The following is a 19,370-nucleotide window of genomic DNA, read 5'->3' on the forward strand; positions in this document are numbered from 1 at the left end:
AAATCTTGTTTGCAAAGTGTTCAACACAAGAGAAAACTCACCAAATATGACAGTCAAGATATAACTTTCTAAGTATAGAATGACTGCAATGATGTCAGAGAAGCCACCACTCGGTCCTGGTGGTGTTGGATTATGGGCCATTTCTCCATAGACTCCACCCTGGATGATTGTCCTGAACTTTCAAAAAATACCTATAAAACGTGTATCATGATTTTTTTTAATAAAAAATCTTTTATAAAAGCAAATACAAACACCCATGCCCCTCGTCCAGCTGCTGTCATAAAGATCAAAGGCAGTAACCTCGTGAAGGATCCTTAGAGAATGTACAGGACAGAGGGCCAGAGAGTGGGGGCCCCTAGGAGGTGAGGTCCTTTTCCAGGGGTTGGGGGAGACTGGCCCCTCCTTGCCTGCCTCTCCCCCAACTCTGTAAATAAAAGGAACTTTCCTTCTATTATTTGCTGGGTGGCAATGATGCCATGTCTTCTTCCTCTCTAGGCCTCAGTTTCCTCATCTGTAAAATGGGGCAGGGGCAGGATTCTCTGTTTCCTTGCTGTCTTTCTTTTCTGAGGATCGCAGGCCAAGAGGACTCTGCATACAACCTTCATTTTTCAGAAAAGGAAACTAAGGCCAGAGGAAAATTGCACATCAGTCAGGGGCTTAGCGGGTACACAGCACTGCCAGAGGTTTGCATGTCTGGGCCCAGAGAAGTTTTGCCCACTTGTTTTATCTCTAGGTCCCAGCCCCTGACTGTGGTAGGCAAAGGTGGTTGGGAGAGAGGGGTGGCTGGGAAAAGCTCAGACTCCCCCAAGCCTGACGTGGAGGGGAGTAGCTGGCGGTGCCCATTCTGGGTTTGCTCCTAACCCTCTGCCTACTGCCTGCCACCTGACCTCATCCAAGCCACTTGGCTGCCTAGGGGGAGGGGCTCTGAGATGGGTTCAGGGAGGGAGTGGCTAGGAAGAGGCTTAGAAGTGAGTATCTATGTGCTGGGAGCTCCAAATTCTATTGGCTAATGACTGCTTTCTGAGCTGGGAAAGGGGTAGGCAGGAAGGGCAGGTGTCTGCTGCTGGGTAGAAAGCATCTGATGCATGGAACATGGCCAAGGTCTACAGTGAGACAAAATGATACCCAGAACCCCATCTTCTGACTCCCAGTCCAGTGTTCTGGCCAAGAGTGCCAAGCTGTGACAAAGTCCAAGGATGCTGTTCAGGGCAGAGTCCAGGTCAGGAGGTTCTGACCATTGTAGGAGGGCTGGCAGAAGAGACAGCAGCTGACTGAGTGCACAGTACTGGAAGAGATGGGGGCTCAGCCCCAGACCCCAGAGCAAGGGCCCTTGCTGTCAGAGGAGCAGTTCCCCTGGAATAGTGGGTGAGCCCAGGGGCTGGCACAGAATGGTCAAGTGACCCCAGCAATTGTGGCTCAGTGCTTGGAGAGGGCAGGCCGCAGAGAGAAGGGAGCTCAACGGACAGGTCCAGATTCAAAGTTACAGGCCTGTCCTGGCCTCTGAATGAAGGAGCCTCCTGCAGGTCCTGGGCCCTGCCCTGTGTGTGTCTAATTGTGCCTTGGAGCAGCTGAGGCCCCAGGTGGTCTCTGAGGAAGATGCCCATCAGTGTGCCTTCAGCGTGAGTTTGCAGTCCAGCCCCAGAGGCTGCAGACTTCCTCCCAAGTGCAAGCCTGGGCTCTGGAAGCTGCCACCAGGGTGACTATGGCATTGGATTGGGCCAGGCTCAGGGTTCACCCTAGGGTGCAGATATCTGCACAATCCAGACTATTTCTTAAAATTATCTTGTACTAAATCCTGAAGCAAACCAGTTAATTGGTTATTCATTGCTGTCATTTGCATCAGTTTAAAAGCAGGACAGCTCTGAGAGCAAGTATTAAAAGAAATACAACACCCAGCCACAAACCAAGCATCCTCCCACTTGATCCCTCTACTAGATTCATTCTGGCTCTGGTGGCTTCCCCATGCTTAAAGAAGAACCTCCTACTCAGAGTGCCCCAACCACTCAAACTCACAGCAACTCTGCCACAGTCTTCAACGGCTGCCAAAGATGGTATAGTTTTAAGCCAAATGCAAACATGCCAATGACACCATACTGTCTGAACCCTTTGGTCTGCAGTCTGTTGTTCTGCAGGGTTATTAGCTGGGGAGCAGCCGGGCTCCCAAGAAAGGGGCAGGTGGGTACCCGGTGAAGAGCTGAATTCAACCTCCAAGCCCCTGGCTGAAGGCCCACAGGGAGGGCAGGGTCTGCCTCTGTCTCCCCTCCGTTGCTACTGTTGCTCAGGGCCAGCCGTCTTGGTGGTTACCAGCTCAGTGGAGCCCAGCTCTGTAGCTGGCACAGGGACGCTGTGGGCAGGTGGGGTGATGGCTGGGTCTTCTCTGGGTGGAGGCCAGATGGGAGCTGTGGCATCAAACGATCCAGAAGAGAGAAGGACGACATTGTCCAGGGGCTCTGGTGGGGGGAATGCAGGGTCAGGATTGGGCCACAGTCTTCCCCCACCCCTGTTCTGGAAGCCTCCTGGAGGGACTGAGAGGTAGGTGATGAAGCCCCACTGCAGGGTTGGGGACGGGTGGCACCCGATTGGCCCTCGGGGCAGGAAGTGCTGAGAGAGCTGGCAAAGTGAGACTGCGACAGAAGGGAGAGAAGGGCGGGAGCTAGTCTGGCTGTCCCCGGGGACCCTCCAGGCCCAGCTCCCCAGCTGGTGTCTTCCTCAGAAGTCTGGGAGGCTAGAGCTGTGTCCCTCGCTTGGCCTGGGGTCTGAGTGGGACTATGCCTCCTGCTCCGACGGAGATGCTCGGAGCAAGCTCCGTCCCTCTGTCTGCAGCACCCTTGGAGCGCCGCCCCTTTCACTCTGCCCCTAACCCTGGGCGGGCACGGCGCAACCCTCCCAGCGGCGGCGCCCTCGGTTCCCCAGGCGGACTCACCGTCCTGGCCTCTGACCGCCGCCTCAGGGGCGGCCGCCCCGCGGAGCCGCCGCCTTCGCCAGCGCCAGCTCAGCAGGCACACCAGGACCAGGGCCAGCGCCAGGCCCAGCAGCGCGGGGGCGCCGAAGAGCAGCGCGGGCAGCGGCAGCGCAGCCTCCGCCTCGGCCGCGGCGCCCGCGCCCACCGACTCCTGCGGCTGCAGCGCCGTCCCGGGCACCAGGCTGCTCGCCCCGGCTGCTGGCGGAGGGGACGGGGAGGGAGGACGGGGGGCGGAGGGGACGGGCGGCCGGGGAGGTGGGGAGCCGGAGGGAGGCGAGGCTGGGCCGGGGAGGGGAGGGACGGCCGGGGGAGGGACAGGGGGTGGGGGAGAGAGGGGACCGTGAGGGCCGCGTGTGATCGCTGGTCCCCCTGCAGCCCCTGCCCGGCGCCCCTACCCCCTCCCGGGATTTTCGGGCCGGGACGACCTCCTCGGCTGGAGCCTCCTCCCGTCCGCGCGCCCGGGGCCCCGTGCCTCAGCGGTCAGAGCGGCTCCACTCTTACCCGGTCCGGGCTCGGGCGTCCGGAGGAGCCGGCAGGCCACGCAGTTGCGGACCAGCGGGTCGAAGCACTCTGCCTGGACGCACTGCGTGGGGGCCGGCCCGTCCCTGCCCCTCCGGCTCCTCGCCGCCCGCCCCATGCTGCCAGGGCCGCACACCCAGCTGGGACTGAGACCGGCCTCCCCGCCGGAGGAGGAGACCTGGGGGAGGGGGGGGCACCGCCCACGGCGCCCCGCCCCGCCGCCCGCTGGGTGGGACCACTCTCCGCCGGAGCCCCAGGAACAGCACCCAGACCTTCTCTTTCTATCTGCGGTTCCTCCATTCAACCACTCAACCATCCCGCCGGCGCCTCCCCGGCAGGCCCCTGCTGGGCCCTGGGACGGGGCTGTGGCTCAGGCCAGGCCTGCTCTTGGCAGCAGAGGATGGGCCCCCCGGGGCAGGGCACAGACGTCTGGGGGCCTTCTCTGTCCTGTCCCCAAGGCCAGCCCAAAGGCCCAGGTGATCCCCGCCAGCGCTCCCCTCCTCTGGGAGCCATTCTGCCTTCCCAGGCAGTTCTGGTTCAGGTCATCAAACACTTGAGCGCCGCGCTGTACCCGCCCCCGAGGGATGGCGGCGCTGGTGGTGGTGGTGGTGACAGGACTGGGGAAACGCCTCGTAGCAGGTCATCACCGCAGAGGGTCAGGAAGGCTTTGTGGAGGCGGTGATGAGCGGGCGTTTGCCAGATGGAGGGAGGCCTAGAGAGCATGCTGGTGAGGTTGGAGGCAGTGTGAAGAAAGGCCTTTGGCCCAAATAGGAAGGTCAGGGAGTACTGGGACCAGAGGGCTGGGCTGGGGCCTTGACAGAGGAGTAAGGAGCTTGGACTCTGGCCCAAAAGCACTGCGGAGCCACGTAGGGCTTAAGCAGGGAGTGTCACAGTCTGATCGTCAGGAGAAACCTCTGGCCAGAGTGGACAGCACAGGCAGGATGGGCGAGCACAGGCGACGGTCCACAGACAGCCCAGTTTCCAGATCTTAAGCAGACTCGGATCAACAGATGTGGTCCCTCAATTCCAAGATCCGTTAGGCAGCCCGCAAAGGGGGCCATGTGACCTGGCCTGCTTGCCTCTACATCTAAAGGAGGCCCCTCCTGTCTCCTCCCCAGTGTGAGGCTCACTCACCTCTCAGCCGAGTCTCTCTCTCTCTCTCTCTCTCTCTCTCTCTCTCTCTCTCTCTCTCTCTCACACACACACACACACACACACACGTGGGGGCAGGGGCCGGCAGAGGGCCTCAGCATGGAACACAGGCTTAGGGCCTCAAGGTGGGCCCTACCAGACCCCTAAGCACTCAGTGCTGGGGTTGGGAGGGATACAGAGGCAGGTGTGACTGTCCAGGAGACAGGGAGGGGACTTGGGGACAGGTGCAATGGGGCAGGAGGGATTGGAGGTGACAGGGGAAGCCTGCTCTGGGGACAGGCAAGGCTACTGCCTCTGGGGATGCCGTGGAGGGATGGACGGACCTGAGACTGCAGCTGGGGGCACAGGCTCAGCGCAGTGACGAGCCCTGGGAGGTGTGGGAAGGCCGTGCTCTGGAAGGGCCCCTCTGGCTTCCGCTGGGAGGCTGGACAGGGAGGGCGGAGCAGCAAGGAGGCTGGCACTGTGTCCAGGGCGGGGGAACCATCTAGCAGTTGTTTAGGAGGGAAGAGTGATGTGACAGAGTGAGGTAGCAGGGGTGGTCCCTAGGTTTCTGGCCCCCACTTTGGCGTCCTGGCCCACTGTCTCTCCATCCCCTGCCCATGGGCCAGCAACTCTGTGGCAGGAAGGTGTAGGCGGTGGGACAGCTGCAAGGGAGAAGTGGGTCTGGGGTGGTGGGTGTGGGTGTGTAGTGAGGGGGTGGGGAGCCCGGAGCACAGCAGGGACGGCCCTCTGGTAGGGAGATGGTGGGCAAGGCTGGAAGCCCTGCCACAGCCCCCACCCTCAGCACTATCTGGGCTGTGGTCCCCTGTCCCCAGCAGGACTGCAGGGGCCTTTCTACACACCAGGCACCTCATTTAACCATCATGCCAGACATTCGGGCAGAACAGGCTGAGGTTTGTGGGAACCGGGAGCGGGGAACCTGGCCCTGGGAGACAGTGGGCCAGTGGGGCTGGGGCTGGGGTCATTTACATGAGCCACCTGTGCACAGGCACAAGGCCGCTGTCTCACTGTGGCTGCTCTGACTGGCAGAGAACAGACGAGGTGGCCCTCAGGGCCCCAAGCCAGAGGGAGAGAAGTCTGGTCTGCCAGGCCCGCACCTCAGCGCGGGCAGCCTTGAGGCAGAAGCAGAATCACTCATTTGACGCGGGTGTTCACGGGGTGCGTCCATGAGCCTGCAAGGGGCAGGTCCCATGGCAACAGCGAAATGCCTGGGGGAGCCAGGCAAGTGCCTGACCCTGACAAACCTTTTCACTCGTGCCTCCTAACCGACATGTCTGCGTGGACGGCTCAGCAGTTAGGAAGAGGGTTCCCCACCAGTCCGCGGTGATGAATGTGAGGCTGGTCTCCAATGCCTGTTATGTTTCTGGCATAGCTTTTGTCGTTGACATTACTTAACTAGGAGATGTGACCAAGAGAGAGGACTTAAAAGTTTCTAAAATCAATGTGGTTCTTGTTAATTTTTAAGTAATTTGCTATCACCACGTCAATGTGTTCCTGAGTAAAAAATAAGGGACTTTGTCGCTGAAAACCTCTTCTAATTGAATCTCTTACTGCTCTCAAGTTTTTATTCACTGATGAATTTTTTTAATGGTGATTTTCCCTTTAAAAAGGGAAAAGGGTCTCCCTTGATCTTTGTTCCCAAATTTCCCCCAAAACACCCTCCCAGTGGCTCTGACACAGGCGCTATTACGATGTCCATTTTTCAGATGGGGAGACAGGGTCTCTGAGGGGCAAAGGGATGACCCAGCACATACTTGGGACCTGGATGGGGTCTGTGTCCAGCCAGCTGTGAAGCATGGCCTGTGCCCGTCATGCCTTGGCGACAGGGTGGGGAAGTGAGGAAACCCTACCTGCTGGACAAGCTCAGTGCGGGGGCGCTGTCCCCAGGGGCAGAGGGGCCCAGCCCCCAGATCTGGATGTGAAAGTGCTCTGGGACCTGGGATGCACACTGCACTTAAAAGTCAGTGTTATTTGTCATTCTGCGAGTAATACCTGAACACATTCTCGTCAAAAAACCCTCGAACAATACAGAAGTCTCTGAGTAAAAAGGGGCATTTCCCTGCCGTCCCCAGGGGGAAGCTGTCTCACTTTGGACTCTTTCATCCCAATCTGGTTTTGCGCCTTTAAATCCTCATGTGTGGGTACCGGAGCATAAAGGGGCCACATGGTGTGGGGTGCTCTGCTGGCCTCCCTGACCCCTCATGATCTGTCAGCGCTCCATCTCACTCGGTCACAGTGGACTGGATTCCCTAAACCGGACTTTCTCATGTTTTTAGCTCTGACAAACAGGACACTGCCAGGAAGCCCCCCTGGGGTGCACTGAGATAAACCTGCCGTTGGGGGAGAGCAGGAAGGATGCGATGTTGGGCCCCTGGATGCTGGGAGGGGGCAGGAGAGGCAAAGGGATCGACACAAAGTCCTGGTGAGGCCGGAGGGCAGCCCCCACCACGGCCCCTCTCCCCTTGAACCCAGGCTGTGCAAGGGCAGGTCCCCCTGTGATGAAGCAGTTAGAGAATCTGTGCCCAGGTCTTCACAGGCCCAAGCTGCTTCTCCTTAAGTCTCCATTCTCCACACACGTACAGTCCAGCACCCCTTGGGGTTCCTGGCCAGGGCAGCTCCAGCACTTCTCGCAGCATGGCCCTGGGGTAGGGGATATGGCCCTCTGTGGGAGGGAAAGGAGACCCCTTAGCCTCTCAGCCACAGGGTGTGGAGTACCCACCTCCTGGAGGCCAGGCCTGCAGGTGGGAGGTGGATGGCTGAGAGGCCAGGTGGGGAGGAGGCTGAGGAGCAGGGAGCCTCCCAGGGGCTGCCCCAAGGCCTTTAGGGTACCACAGGGGAGGGATGAGAAGCCTGCTGGCTCTGGGCCTCCTGCATGAATGCACAGGCCTCCTCCACATGCAGACACCTCCACTCACTTACCAAATAGTTACAGAGACTACTATGTGCCAGGCACTGTTTTGAGCTCTGGGCACACAGCAGGGAACCACAAAGACAAAACCCCATAGTCAGGGAGGAGGTGAGAAGTGCTGGGGAGAAAAACACAGGAGGGATGGTTTCAGGAAGGGCCAGGGAGTCAGGGAAGGCCTGGTGAGACCTTGAGACAGAGAGACAGACAGACAGAGAAGATAGGGAAGACAGACCCCCAGGGACTTCCAGGAGGAGCAGACAAGCCCAGGGCATGGTGCAGCAGCCAGGAAAGCCGCAGTTCGCAGGACCCACTCAGTGCTCGCCTGGCCCACCTTGTGGCCCGCAGGCACCACACGCCTGGCCTCAGCCCTACTGGGAAGGCGGCCCTGTGCTGCTTACTCCCCAGAAAGGAAAGCAAGCCCAGGATGAGGGGCGAACTGAGCCAGGCAGCCCTCAGCCGGAGCGTTCCTGCCACCACTGTCAGCAGACTGGCCCAGCCCTGCAGAAGCCTGTGGCCAAGCATGGCAGAAGAGCCCCGAGAGCTGGAGGAGCCCCCAAGGCCTGGCCTGGAGGGGCTTTTATGAAGTCAGACCAGACATCTACCAAATGTTAGCTCCTGGGGCCCCCCAGATGCCTCTGGCATTTCCTCTGATGTAAGAGGGTGGCCCGAGGAAGGCTGCCTCCTCTCCAGGCCAGGGGCACTGAGGACTGTCTGCCCGCTCTCCCTCCCAGGGCTGGTCTCCAGTGGCCCCCAGTCCACAAGGTCACACTTAGGCAGGCCTCAGATTGGCAGCATGCAGGGCTGGATAGCCATCATTGTCCTGACTCCCTTCTGATGCCCTTGAGTCTCCAAGTATCTGCAAGAAATCCTTCCACACCAGTTCTGTACCTGCATCTTACAGCCCCAGGGAAGACAGAGGGAGAGTAAGCCAGCAGGTGCCTTGTGGAAAGGGTCCTTCTGTGCTGGAGTCCTGCCTGAGGTTCTGCCTAGCACCAGGTGTACGGGGAGGGGCATGCCATGGCAGGTTCATCTCAAGAACACCCTGGCGCTCACCTCACCTACCACACCCCTGGGCATGGCATCCGTCTGTGGAGGGCATACACAGGGCAGGCACTGTCAGGTCTTCAGTTTCCCTGAGCCTTATGAGAACCTCAAGAGGCTGTGGCACTCAGGGGCAGGAAGTGAGTTGCCCCAGGTCACACTGCAGGTTGGCCGCAGACCCCAAGTCAGTGGGACTCAGAGGCCGGGTCCTTTCCCACTGCACCACTTCCCCTCTGTGGCCAGGCTGCCCTGTCTCAGCCCCAGCCCCAGGCTGCCTGGCCTCTGCTCGCTGAGGGGTGAAGCAGACACAGGTGCCAGGCTGCAGAGCCCCCTCCCCAGCAGGGAGGCCCTGCCTCCTGGGAACAGATGGGAAATACCATCAGATTGGGCCAGAGCACTTCAGCTCGGGCCATATCCCACCCCGAATTAAGCTCTTTGGGGTGGCCCAAGGGCTGCCCATAACCAGGTTGTCTGAGGAGACAGAGGAACCTATGGCCTTGCCCCCGAAGATCCTGGGATACCTCACCCACACGGTGGGGGCCCAGGTCCAGGCCTTCCTCCACACTCTAGGCAAGTGTGGGCCCCGCAGCCCCCAGGTCCAGCTGAAGGACACCTCCTCCAAGAGTCTCAGGCCGCCGCCCCCTCGGACCCGCAGCCCACCCTCAGCAAATGCCTCCATTGTGACCATGGCCAGCCTATGAGGTCTGACATTTGCTTAAAGCTTTATATTTAAAATAATGGCTTCTTACTCTCCATTCTTACAACCAGCTGGGGTGAAAGGCAGTAATTAGCCTGAGCCCATTCCATAGATGGGGACGCTGAGGCTCACTGGTCAGTAAATAGACAAGAAGAGTCTGGCCTCTCTCCCTCCACCCCACCACAGCACTAAGCACCAATCTTGGGCACCGTGGGGGCACAAAGACTGGTCTTCCATTACCTCCCTTGGTCAGACTGCCTCCTGGACAGTGTCACTGGCCTCCACAGTGCAAAGCGGCCACACTCCCTGCCCAGGGGTAGCAGGCTGAGAGGGCCGCTGACTGCTCTTTGGGGTCGCTCAGCTCTGCCGTGAGGCAGAGGCGGCCTCTCGGTCCCAGGGACCCTGCCAAGCTCGCTGGAGCTGGCAGCAGTGACGGCACCATGTTCCCCCAGCACTTGGAAGGCTCCCAGATCCTCGGCTGCAAAATGTGATGCCACTTCTCTCCCTAAGTGGCACCAGGTGGCAGAGAAAACATGGCACAGGGCCAGAGGGAGACAGCGTGCCCCTTGCTGGCTTGGCGTAGGCTAGGGAGTATGGGGAGGGCCTCCCCTTTGTTTCTAGCACTGAGTGACATGTCCAGAAGAGGCAGCCAGGCTGTGTCCACACTGCCGGCCTCTCCTGCTCGGAACCATGCTCCAGCAGCGCCCAAACCTACCCTACCCTCTAACGGCCTGCTGCAACTGCCCTGCAAAGTCCTGCCCTTTATGGCCGGGGCTACTGAAGCGCTGGAGACAATGCTGGTTTCTAGGAGCTGCTGGGCCCTCTGAGATGGCGGGCCTCTTCCTGGACCTCTGTTGATTCTACTCATCCCCTCAGAGACCGACACACACCTTTACCTCTCACCTCCAGCCTCCTCACTCAACCCTGGACCCATCCCAGCCTCACACCATAGCTGGCCACTTCCCATATGCTAGGGGAGTGCCTGGTGCTGGCCGCAGCCATGCTTAAGCCCGCACTTGGGCCTGTCCTCCTGGTGTGGGCTGCGGCCCTCTCCTCCATGAAGCCTACCCTGCCTGGGCAGCCTCCGCCCTGTACTGAGGGTACCGAGCAGTCCTGTCCTGAGGTTTGGGCCCCCCATGATGGAGCGGCACTTTATGAGACTGCCTTCCAAATGGCTGCTTCCATGGGCACAGGGCTCTGTCGCCGTCACTTCTGTGTTCCTGGCTCAGGGCCTGCTCAGCAGAGATGCAGGAACATTTATTCCCTGATCACGCCCAGAGGAAAACAACTGGAGGGAAAAAGCAGAGGCTTGGGCCAGAGGTGGGCTCTGGTGTAGACAAGCTACATGCCTGTGGACGCACCTCTCATACCAACAGTCTCGGTTTCATTAACTGTGAAATGGGGAAATGTTATCAACCTCACAGGTCTGCTGGGAGGATGACAGGAGCGGCTGTGTGAGAAGACTCTGTAAAGCGTGAAGGGCCCTGCAAGTGTCACCTCACCCGGAATCTATGTAGCTGAGGTCCTTGGTGGGGCCCAAGGGCCTGCCTCGGCCAGCCAGCTGTCTGAGCATGAGGGGTGGGGCACTGGGCTAGGTTCTGGAAGTTGCCCAGGGAAAGGAGGGCAGGGCCCTGCCCCCAGGACACTGGCAATAGGTTTTAAGCTGGCCCATCTGTCATGAAGAGCATGAGCTCTGCGCCGCAATGGTGACGTCAAAGCAGAGAGGCCCCGCGGTGCTGGCACTGCCCTGGCACAAGCAGGGTGGGGTGGGGATGGCAGTCATGCTCCCAGGAAGCCGGGCTGGTTCCCTCTGAGGCCTCTTCCCCTGCCCTCCTGCGGGTCCAGCGGTCACAGGGCACCAGCAGGAGCCCCATCCTGGCTGATGGGATTTCTGGATTCCAATCCCACCACTTCAGTGAATTCAGACCCAAAGGAGGCGGCCAGCGGTAGTCCCTGTACGATCTCTCCCTGACAACCCGGAAGCCAGCCCGCCAGCCCACCAGCCCACTTCTGTCACCGAATTCTCACAAACTGATGAATTCTTAGGCAATGTCATTCCTGGATCTGCCCCAGGCTTTGAGCTTTGCTCTGTGTAATTTCAAATAATAGCTGCCGCTCAGTGAGTGCTTACCTGGCACTATGCGAGGCATGAATGTGATTTATTAGGGACCTCAAGCATACAAACAAGGGTAGGGGGTGACACCACCCCGGGACTTCACCTGTCCATCTCCACTTTACACCTGCGGAAACGGAGGCTCCAAGAGGCAAGAACTAGGTCCTAAGAATGGCACGGCCGGGGCGTGGAGTCAGACTGGGCGCAGAGCTCCAAGCTCCCGTGACCCACCCTACGCTTAAAATTGTTCTCAGTTTCCTCATCCAAAAATCAAAGTAGTGAATGAGACCCGTGATTTTTAAACTTTTTTTAGCCATAGACCCTTTGTTCAAATGGAGCCTTACGTGGAGATGAACTGCTTTAGCCGGATAAAGACTCAGGGCTCTGCTGGAGGGAGCCGAGCCCCTCCTCCCTCCCTGAGGCCCCCCATCCCCAGCAGGGGTGCACAGAGGTCAGGCCTTGCAGGGAACAGACCCTGACCCACTCTTCAGCAACAGTGACTGTTCGCTGGACAGGGCACCAAGCCATGGGGGGCAGCCTGGGCCAGAGGACCTGGCCGCTCTCACAGGTCCTCCAGGGAGGGGTTCTCAGAGCTCCTCAGCAGGGACAGCAGATTCAGGGCTGAGACACCGGGCACGTGGCCAGCGCAGATCTGCAGCATCCGTACCAGGCGCTGCGCCATGGTGGTTCGAGAGACTTCCATCTGCAGAGAAAGAGCAGAGAACAGCAGTGAGGCAGGTCCAATCTGCCAGCCCTGCGCCCCTTACTCAGAGCACCTGCGCAGGCTGCCTAGATGTGGGGACAGCTCAGAGCACCACTGCCCCCCATGGCGATGCTCTTATCACTTTGGGCACCTCACGGAGCAGCTTCCAACCACCTCTGCTTACTGGGTCCTCCCAGCGCCCTCCAGGGGCACAGGAGGTGATGGCCCCTTCTCCAGGGTTACGAAGGCTGAGCAAGTAGGCTGTGAGGTTAGCTAAACTGCCTGGAGTCACACGGCTCATGACCACAGAGGTGTGCTAACCAGTGCCCAGGAGGCAGAGACCTGGAAGCCTCCCTTAGCTGGGACCTGCGGACACTGACAGGGAGGTGCCTTCAACAGAGGATTCCTTTATGGGGCTTTTGAAGAGCCAGTGGGGTAAGGTAATTAGACTACCAGGGCCCGGCGCCGGCTAGTGCCAGGCAAACAGGAGATGCTCCATAGATGTGTGTGAAGAGCGGGCAGTGATGCCCAGGTGTCCTGCCCTGGCTAAGGCACCCCCTCCTCCAGGCTCCCCTTCTAACCAGGAGGCCCAGCACCGGTCAGTCACCCAGTGGTCCAAACTAGAGACCAGGGCATCCTCAGGTCCTCCTGCTCACACTCCCACCGCTTGTTACCCATGACCTCCTTGGGTCTAAACTGAGGTCCCATCTCGGTCCTCCCACTCTGGCCTCATTCTCCCCAAACTTGCCAGCATAATCGCCACTCCCTCCCTCCTCAAAACACCTTTTCTAACTGCTTTCCTGCTCCTCATAGACTGCCTTCTCCTCGCTGCCCAGCACTTACTCAAGCCGTTACAGTGCCATTCTAACCACTGTGCGCCCACCTGACCCGTGACTGTGCCATCCTAAACACGGTGTGGCCGCGACCTGTCATAGTGCCTTCTTAACCGCTGCGCTTCCCGCTGCTTTACTCTGTTCCCTCCGCTGGAGCAGGGCTCGGATTCCTTTTGCTGTTTTGTTCTACACTGCACCCCCAGTGCCGAGAACAGCGCTTGGCACGCTGCAGATATGTGAGAAATGTCTGTCAGGTAAGACCTCTTACTCTCAGTTCTGAGGCCTTTGCCAATAAAGGTACTTCCCGGCTGCTGCTGCCTCCTCTGATCCACACATCACACTCCAGAGATGTGACCAAAGACCCAAGTCTGGTCACATCACAACGGCCTCATTCACTTACAGAAAGGAATGACTCCTTTCTCCTGCCAGGCTTCCAAACATCAGCAGCCCTGTCTGCTGCCCCATGTATTACATGCTGGTCTGTGTCACTGGGTTCTGAAAGGGCAGGGACTGTGACTGATCCACGTGTGCTCTCAGGGACCAGCACGGGACCCTGTCAGCAGAACGAGGAAATCATTTCCCTGGCAAATGCCACACCTCCCTAAACATGTTTCCTCACGTGCAAAATGGGGCTGACAGTCCTGCCATGCAAAGTCCTTAAAATATGGTGAGGCTCAAACTCGATGGTGTGGAGGGGTGTGCCTGAAAAGGACACACAGGTACAAGGAGTGGTGACCATCCAAACACTGGGTGCTTCACCTGAGGGAATGCCAGGTCTGTGTTCTCAGCAGGCCAGCTGTGGGCTAAGAAGAGCCCACCGCCACTGGCCTTTTCTCAAGTGCTCAGGAGCCGCGATCACCCAGGACCTGGTGTGGCCTGCCACCTACTGGCCACACACAGAACCGCCCACCATCCCAAGGCTAGCTGGCACTCCAGCGGGCTAAATGGCCAACCAGCGCGCTGAGCTGTGGTGCAAAGATTACGATTCCCCTTTGAGGCAAGAAGACTGCAGCTGCTGGGGGTGGGGTGGGGAGGTGACTTGTTCAAAGCCACACAGTCAGCAGGCCAGGGTGGAAGAGAGAGCAGCATACGGACCCACAGACTTATAAGGATTCACACTGTAGAGACAGGGGCTGAAGAGCAAAATTGATCATCAAAGCATCAGTCTGCTCAGCTACCCTAGTAATAAGGACTCACTTTGTGAGAAACACCCACAGAAGTGAGTCGGAGCAGAACCAATACCATATGTGTCCTTCCAACCATCTACCCAGCGGAAAAGCCGGGATTCAAACCGCATCTTCTGTCTCTACATCAGGACCAGCTCACTTGAGTGCCCAGGGATCCCCCAGGCAGCGTTCCTGATATGCCCACCGTGTGCTGACTCCCTTCTCTCTGTACCTGCACGACCAGCATCCTCACCTCCAGGTCACAGAAGAGCAGGGGGCTCCGGTAGGTGTGGGCCAGCTTCACGACGGTGTTCCGATGGACGCTGCAGTGGCTGTCCCGCCCAGCTGCAGAGAAGCCATCGGCTGTAACCTCCGCCTTCATGGCTGTGATCTAGGAAGCCCTGGGCAAAGTGATTCACTTCCCCTCCCTGGGCCTAAGTTCCTTACTCGTCGGTGTGGTGGCAAGCCTGTTCTACCTTCTTTTCAGGACAGTTAAGATCATCAAATTAGAAAAAAAGGCTGAACAGGCTTTGAGGGAGTGCTCTATAGGAACATGAGTTTCCTCATGTATAGAATGAGGCTAATAACAGCCCCTGCACCCTACTGAGTTACTAGAGAGATTCAGTGAATTAGTATATAGAAATGACCTGCACTCATTTATTCACCAGTGCTGATTGAGAACAGTCTGTGCCAGGCGCTCCGGTGAAGGAGTTCACAGTTCAGCTGGGGTCGGGGAAAAGGTCAGACACACACCATCGGTGTAGGGGGAAGGGTGGGGAGAGTCTGACAAAGGTATGAGCATACCCTGAGGGTCTAGACTGTAGGGCTGGTCAGGGAGGCATCCCCCAGAGGTAGAAAATATGGGGCAGCTGGATGAAGAGGGGGAGGCAGCATCTGCGAGGAGCCATATGGGATAGTCATCAAGGCCATGGGCTCCGGAACACGACTATCCTGTATGGGTCTCAGCTCTACCACTTTTTAGCTATGGGACCTTGGGCAAATTACTAGTTTCCTCAACTATAAAATGAGATAATAATAGTATCTACCTCATGGAGTTGTTGTGAGGATTGACATGGAAACAAAGCACTTACGACATCTGGCATAGAGTGAGTGCTCGCTCAAGATCAGCTATTCTCATCCCACCGCTAATACTACAGGCTCTCAGGAGCATCAGGGTTTGTTCAGAGAGCTACAAGCGGGACTGAAGAACGGGAGAGAATGGAAGAGACTAGACCGGAAAGCAGAAGGCCGAACTGCAAAATACTTTGTGCCTTTACAGGAGTTTGGAGTTTACTCTGAAGGCCACAGAACCGCGAGGCGACTCTCAGCAGTTAACTAAGCAGAAGGATCTGCTCGGATTTGCTTTCTGAAAGACTACCAACAGGGCCGGGTCGAAAGGCCGTGCTCGTTCCATCCCCCAGGCGGCCTCAGCAAGGAGTCTACTAAGGCCTGGGAACAGACTGCCCTCGGCGGGGGTGGGCAGCAGCAGGCACGGGACACGCTTACCACCAGTGGCGAGGAAGCCCACCTTCCCCAGGAAGAAGGTGGTGTCCACATGGCGCAGGGACTCCTCCACGTTCTGGAGGCTGGGGTGGCCAGGCCAGGGCAAGAAAACAAACCAAAGGACAAACTTACAACAGAGAAGGCGGAAGCCCCACTCCTCACCCCAGAGGCCAAAGAATGAGAAGAGGGTGACAGGAAACAGCCGGAGAGGAATGTTTTGTTCTTTCACTTTTAACTACTTTTAATTACAGAGTGGCTCAAGCCTGTAAAATAACAAATAGTAAACACGGACTGAAAAGTAAAAACTTAAAGTCTCCCTCTCCAGCACCACCCTTCTGTTTTTACTCCCCAGAGGTAACTGCTGCTGGCTTGGAGTGTTATTCTTCTAGAATTTTTTCATATGTAAATACAGACGGTGATACATATAACCTTCTAGTTGGGTTTAGTTGGGTTCTATGTACCTGTTACAGTCTTTGAAATGACCACAACAACACAATTTATTTGCCCGCAGTGGACATTGACGTGGTTTCTGGTTTTTCACCATTACAAAGAACGCTGCATGAACATTCTTTTACACACATCCTTACACAGCCAAGCAAATGTTTCTGTAGGACAGGTGCTAGTAGGGCATGAGATGGGCCACGGGACGTGTCTTTTTAGAATGTATATAGGAATTGCCAAATGCTTTCCAATAAAGCTGCAGTATTTACAATCATATCAATTGTATAAAAACAATCTTTTCCTCCGAACAAGGGCACTTTGACGGCCTGGGCCAAGGCTTTCATTCACTGGGGTCCAGAGAGTGATGAAGGAATCTGAGGTCCCCTGGCCAAAGAGCCATTTTGGTCTGGTTGCCCAAGCCAAGGTTTCAGCCTGAACAAACAAGGCCTGAGGCCAATAGCAATGATGGCTCTGTCCCCAAGTGAGGCTGCAGAGCAAGATCTCTTCAAAGGCTGGCGAGCGTCCTTTTGGTGAACAGAGAGGTCTCACTCAAAGAGCAACAGACCTGCTGAGCCAGGACCCTCCGGTGTCAGGGCAGGTCTCAGCCCCGTTGGCCCCACCACGGGTCTAAGTCACCGGTGACTGGTTCTAGCTGGTCAGGTACTGAGACTGGACTCAGTTCTGACACTAAATATTATCTGCTGCCTCTGTGTCCCTGGGTTCCGAGTGTTTCCGCCACAGACTTCCCTCAGTCCCACCACACGACTCGGTGTCTGCCTTGGTTTCTGTGCTGGACCTTAAACCCTGCCTGCCCTTCAGTCAGCTGTCCCCCAGGACAAAGAAGGTAGACATTCCTTCTGTGCTCCCGAGGCTGCTGCAGTCCTGTGCCCAGGGTTGCCAGCACCATAGGGAAGCCAGGCTAGGCCACAAACATCACCGCCACTCCCATGGCCCCTTCCATGGCCCACTAGACTGGGCTCCTGCCCTTACACAGGCCTTAACAATCCTCCACGTGCATTATGCTCCTCCTACCCTTTACAGTAACCCTCCATCTGGAACATTCTGCTCACTCCTATCTCTGCCTGGCTAACTTAACCTGGTCACCTCCACCTGAAAGTCTGCCTGACCTAAGTGTTGAGAGTCTGAGGCCTTGTTTGGGCTCTCCCAGCCCAATGCTCCCTTCTTTTACAGGACATACCCCAGGTGCTATAATTGTCTGTTCAGAAGTCTAGCCTCCTTCCCCAGTGGCCTTGAGGACACGTGCCGCTTCACCGGTCTGTGCCGGCTGTCAGGGAGCTGGAGCTGAATGGCAGATGACACTGCTGGGAGTCAGCAGTGTCTTTTAATCGTCATGCACTGGTCACTGGCTCATCCTCTAGGTTAACCCGGGCAGCCTTTCCCTGCCTCCTCTCCTTCCCATCCCAAGTGAGGTTACTGTCCCAGCACACCCCTGAGGCAGGTCTGCCTGGGCCCTGACCACTCCCATCCTCTGGCTCTCACCTGTATTTGCTGTGAAGGTTGACCACAAACATAATCAGGTCAATTCGGGGCCGACTCACATTGGAGGGCAGAGGGAGGGACTTTGCCAAGTGGCTGAAAAACAAGAAACTGCAGTACTAAAGACATATGTACCAACATCACAGTGACCATTTGCAAGCTGCCCTTTAGAGGGGGAGTTGTTAAGGGCTCCTCACCTATTCACCCATTGCTCTTGTGGGCATTGCCCTATTCACCCTATCCTCCGGGGAGCATGGGGGCAGGGCAGAGCCAGTCCTATCCAGATTAGTCCTGCCTGACTCCCTCCACCAGAAGAGAGCTCTGTTTAGTAACCGCTGCGACATGGAGTTTGGGATATAAGATGGTACAAGGCTAGCCAGCTATACTGCATGCTGGGAGGGAGACCAGGCTCAGAAGAGGGGGTGTTAGACTGTGAGATTTAGGGGTTAAGACTGAACCCTTTTGCAGTGTGATAGAAGAGGGTTCATATCCCAGTTCTGCCAATTACTAGCTATGTGTGACCTTGGGCAAGTCACCCCCACATTCTTATCTGGACTTGTTCCTGCATCAGATTCTTTCAAGTAGTGCAACAAGGTTTATTCTATCTAGTAAGGGGCATTTCCAATTCCCATGGAGGGGATACCTGGTAGATTTGGATCATTCTCCTTCAACATGGACCCCTGCAGCTTATTTTTATCAGGGAGAATGACACCCATATAGACACTTGACTCCCATCAGCAGCTGTTTCTACTCCCCATCAATTAGAAAAGGAAAACAAAATATACTTCTTTAGTCACCTTTCCTCCAAATTTGGGGGTATCTGAACATCTGCTCGGTGCCAAGTACTGCTCAAGGTAGCGGGGTTCACCAGGGGGAAGTCAAAGCCCCCGCCCTCAGGGGGCTGACCTTGGTGTCATGGGGGTGGCAGACTGGACACAAGGAAACAAACAGGTAAACAAGGAAACTTCTCAGGGCTATAAGTGCTGGAGGAAAACAGAGCAACTGTGGGGGATACCTTAGACCACGCCGACCGCGCTCTCCCAGGGAACCCCGTGCGCCCGCCTCTGGGCGGCTGCTCACTGTCCCTCACGGAGAATTTAGACCGCGGCCGGGCGATCGCACACCCCTGCCTCGGCTACTTACACCTTCAGCTCCGAGGCGCAGTCCTCCTGCAGCATCGAGTTGGCCAGCTGCTGCAGAAGACCATCGTCCGTGCCCACCAGCTGCCCAGACAGAAGGCGGACGATTGATACCTGGGCACAGCAGCCCCGCCGGAGACCGTTTACCGAGAGGACTCGGCCGGGCACGGGTTGAGGGCCCAGTCTGCACACGCTCCGGCGCTGTCCTACCTCCCCGGACCCTCCCTCGGACGGGTAGGATTCTCCCAGGAGGCCCGACCCCGGGAAGCTGGAACACCGAGTTCCCTCCCGGAGCCCAACTCAGCCGTCCCTCATCCCGCCGCCACACCAATCAGAAACCGGGAAAGAGCTCGCCGCGCATCTATTGGTGGGGACGTCCTGCAGCCTCAGAGGGAGGCTACTTCGATTGGTTCAGAATGTGGTTCTCCCGCCCACCACGCCTGTTCGGAATAGCTCGCGCGGCATCTCCGAGAGCGCGTAGGCCGCTACGCTGAGGCGCTGGCACGCAGGGGAGGAGGGGTGTGGAGCGGGGCTGCGGACGCCTACCAAGATGGTGGCCGTGTTCAGGACAGGCAGCTTGTCCAGAGGCCGCAACACCGACATCGCCGTTGCAGGCCGCACCGCAGCTGTTGCGGTGCGCGCCGGGTTTTCAAACCTCGAGGCCCGCCTTGATCGCGCCCAAGGGGCACGTGACCT

General features: G+C 57.5%; 2 protein-coding genes across 6 annotated transcripts; both read right to left on the reverse strand.

The window, feature by feature from the left end:
* Positions 1 to 203: 203 nt before the first annotated feature.
* Positions 204 to 5,217, reverse strand: TNFRSF13C (TNF receptor superfamily member 13C). Of its 3 annotated transcripts, none has more exons than XM_037006867.2 (3): positions 3,464 to 5,217; positions 2,924 to 3,241; positions 204 to 2,450 (listed from the first exon to the last, which is right to left on the reverse strand). In XM_037006867.2, exons 1-3 carry the CDS (start codon positions 3,795 to 3,797, stop codon positions 2,269 to 2,271), a joined length of 834 nt encoding a protein of 277 aa, XP_036862762.2. In that variant the 5' UTR covers positions 3,798 to 5,217; the 3' UTR covers positions 204 to 2,268. The 3 variants fall into 3 exon arrangements, with proteins under 3 accessions (XP_036862762.2, XP_036862764.2, XP_036862763.2); XM_037006869.2 differs by having other exon boundaries at positions 2,924 to 3,157; positions 3,464 to 5,215; XM_037006868.2 differs by having other exon boundaries at positions 2,924 to 3,160; positions 3,464 to 4,652.
* Positions 5,218 to 11,399: 6,182 nt separating this feature from the next.
* Positions 11,400 to 19,364, reverse strand: CENPM (centromere protein M). Of its 3 annotated transcripts, none has more exons than XM_017645298.3 (6): positions 19,221 to 19,364; positions 18,679 to 18,758; positions 17,539 to 17,631; positions 15,601 to 15,680; positions 14,348 to 14,439; positions 11,400 to 12,095 (listed from the first exon to the last, which is right to left on the reverse strand). In XM_017645298.3, exons 1-6 carry the CDS (start codon positions 19,275 to 19,277, stop codon positions 11,955 to 11,957), a joined length of 543 nt encoding a protein of 180 aa, XP_017500787.1. In that variant the 5' UTR covers positions 19,278 to 19,364; the 3' UTR covers positions 11,400 to 11,954. The 3 variants fall into 3 exon arrangements, with proteins under 3 accessions (XP_017500787.1, XP_036862760.1, XP_017500788.1); XM_037006865.2 differs by having other exon boundaries at positions 14,348 to 14,485; positions 19,221 to 19,351; XM_017645299.3 differs by lacking the exon at positions 19,221 to 19,364 and adding an exon at positions 18,885 to 18,998.
* Positions 19,365 to 19,370: the final 6 nt, after the last annotated feature.

This window comes from Manis javanica, chromosome 10 (assembly GCF_040802235.1).
Source record: "Manis javanica isolate MJ-LG chromosome 10, MJ_LKY, whole genome shotgun sequence".
NCBI lineage: Eukaryota > Metazoa > Chordata > Mammalia > Pholidota > Manidae > Manis > Manis javanica.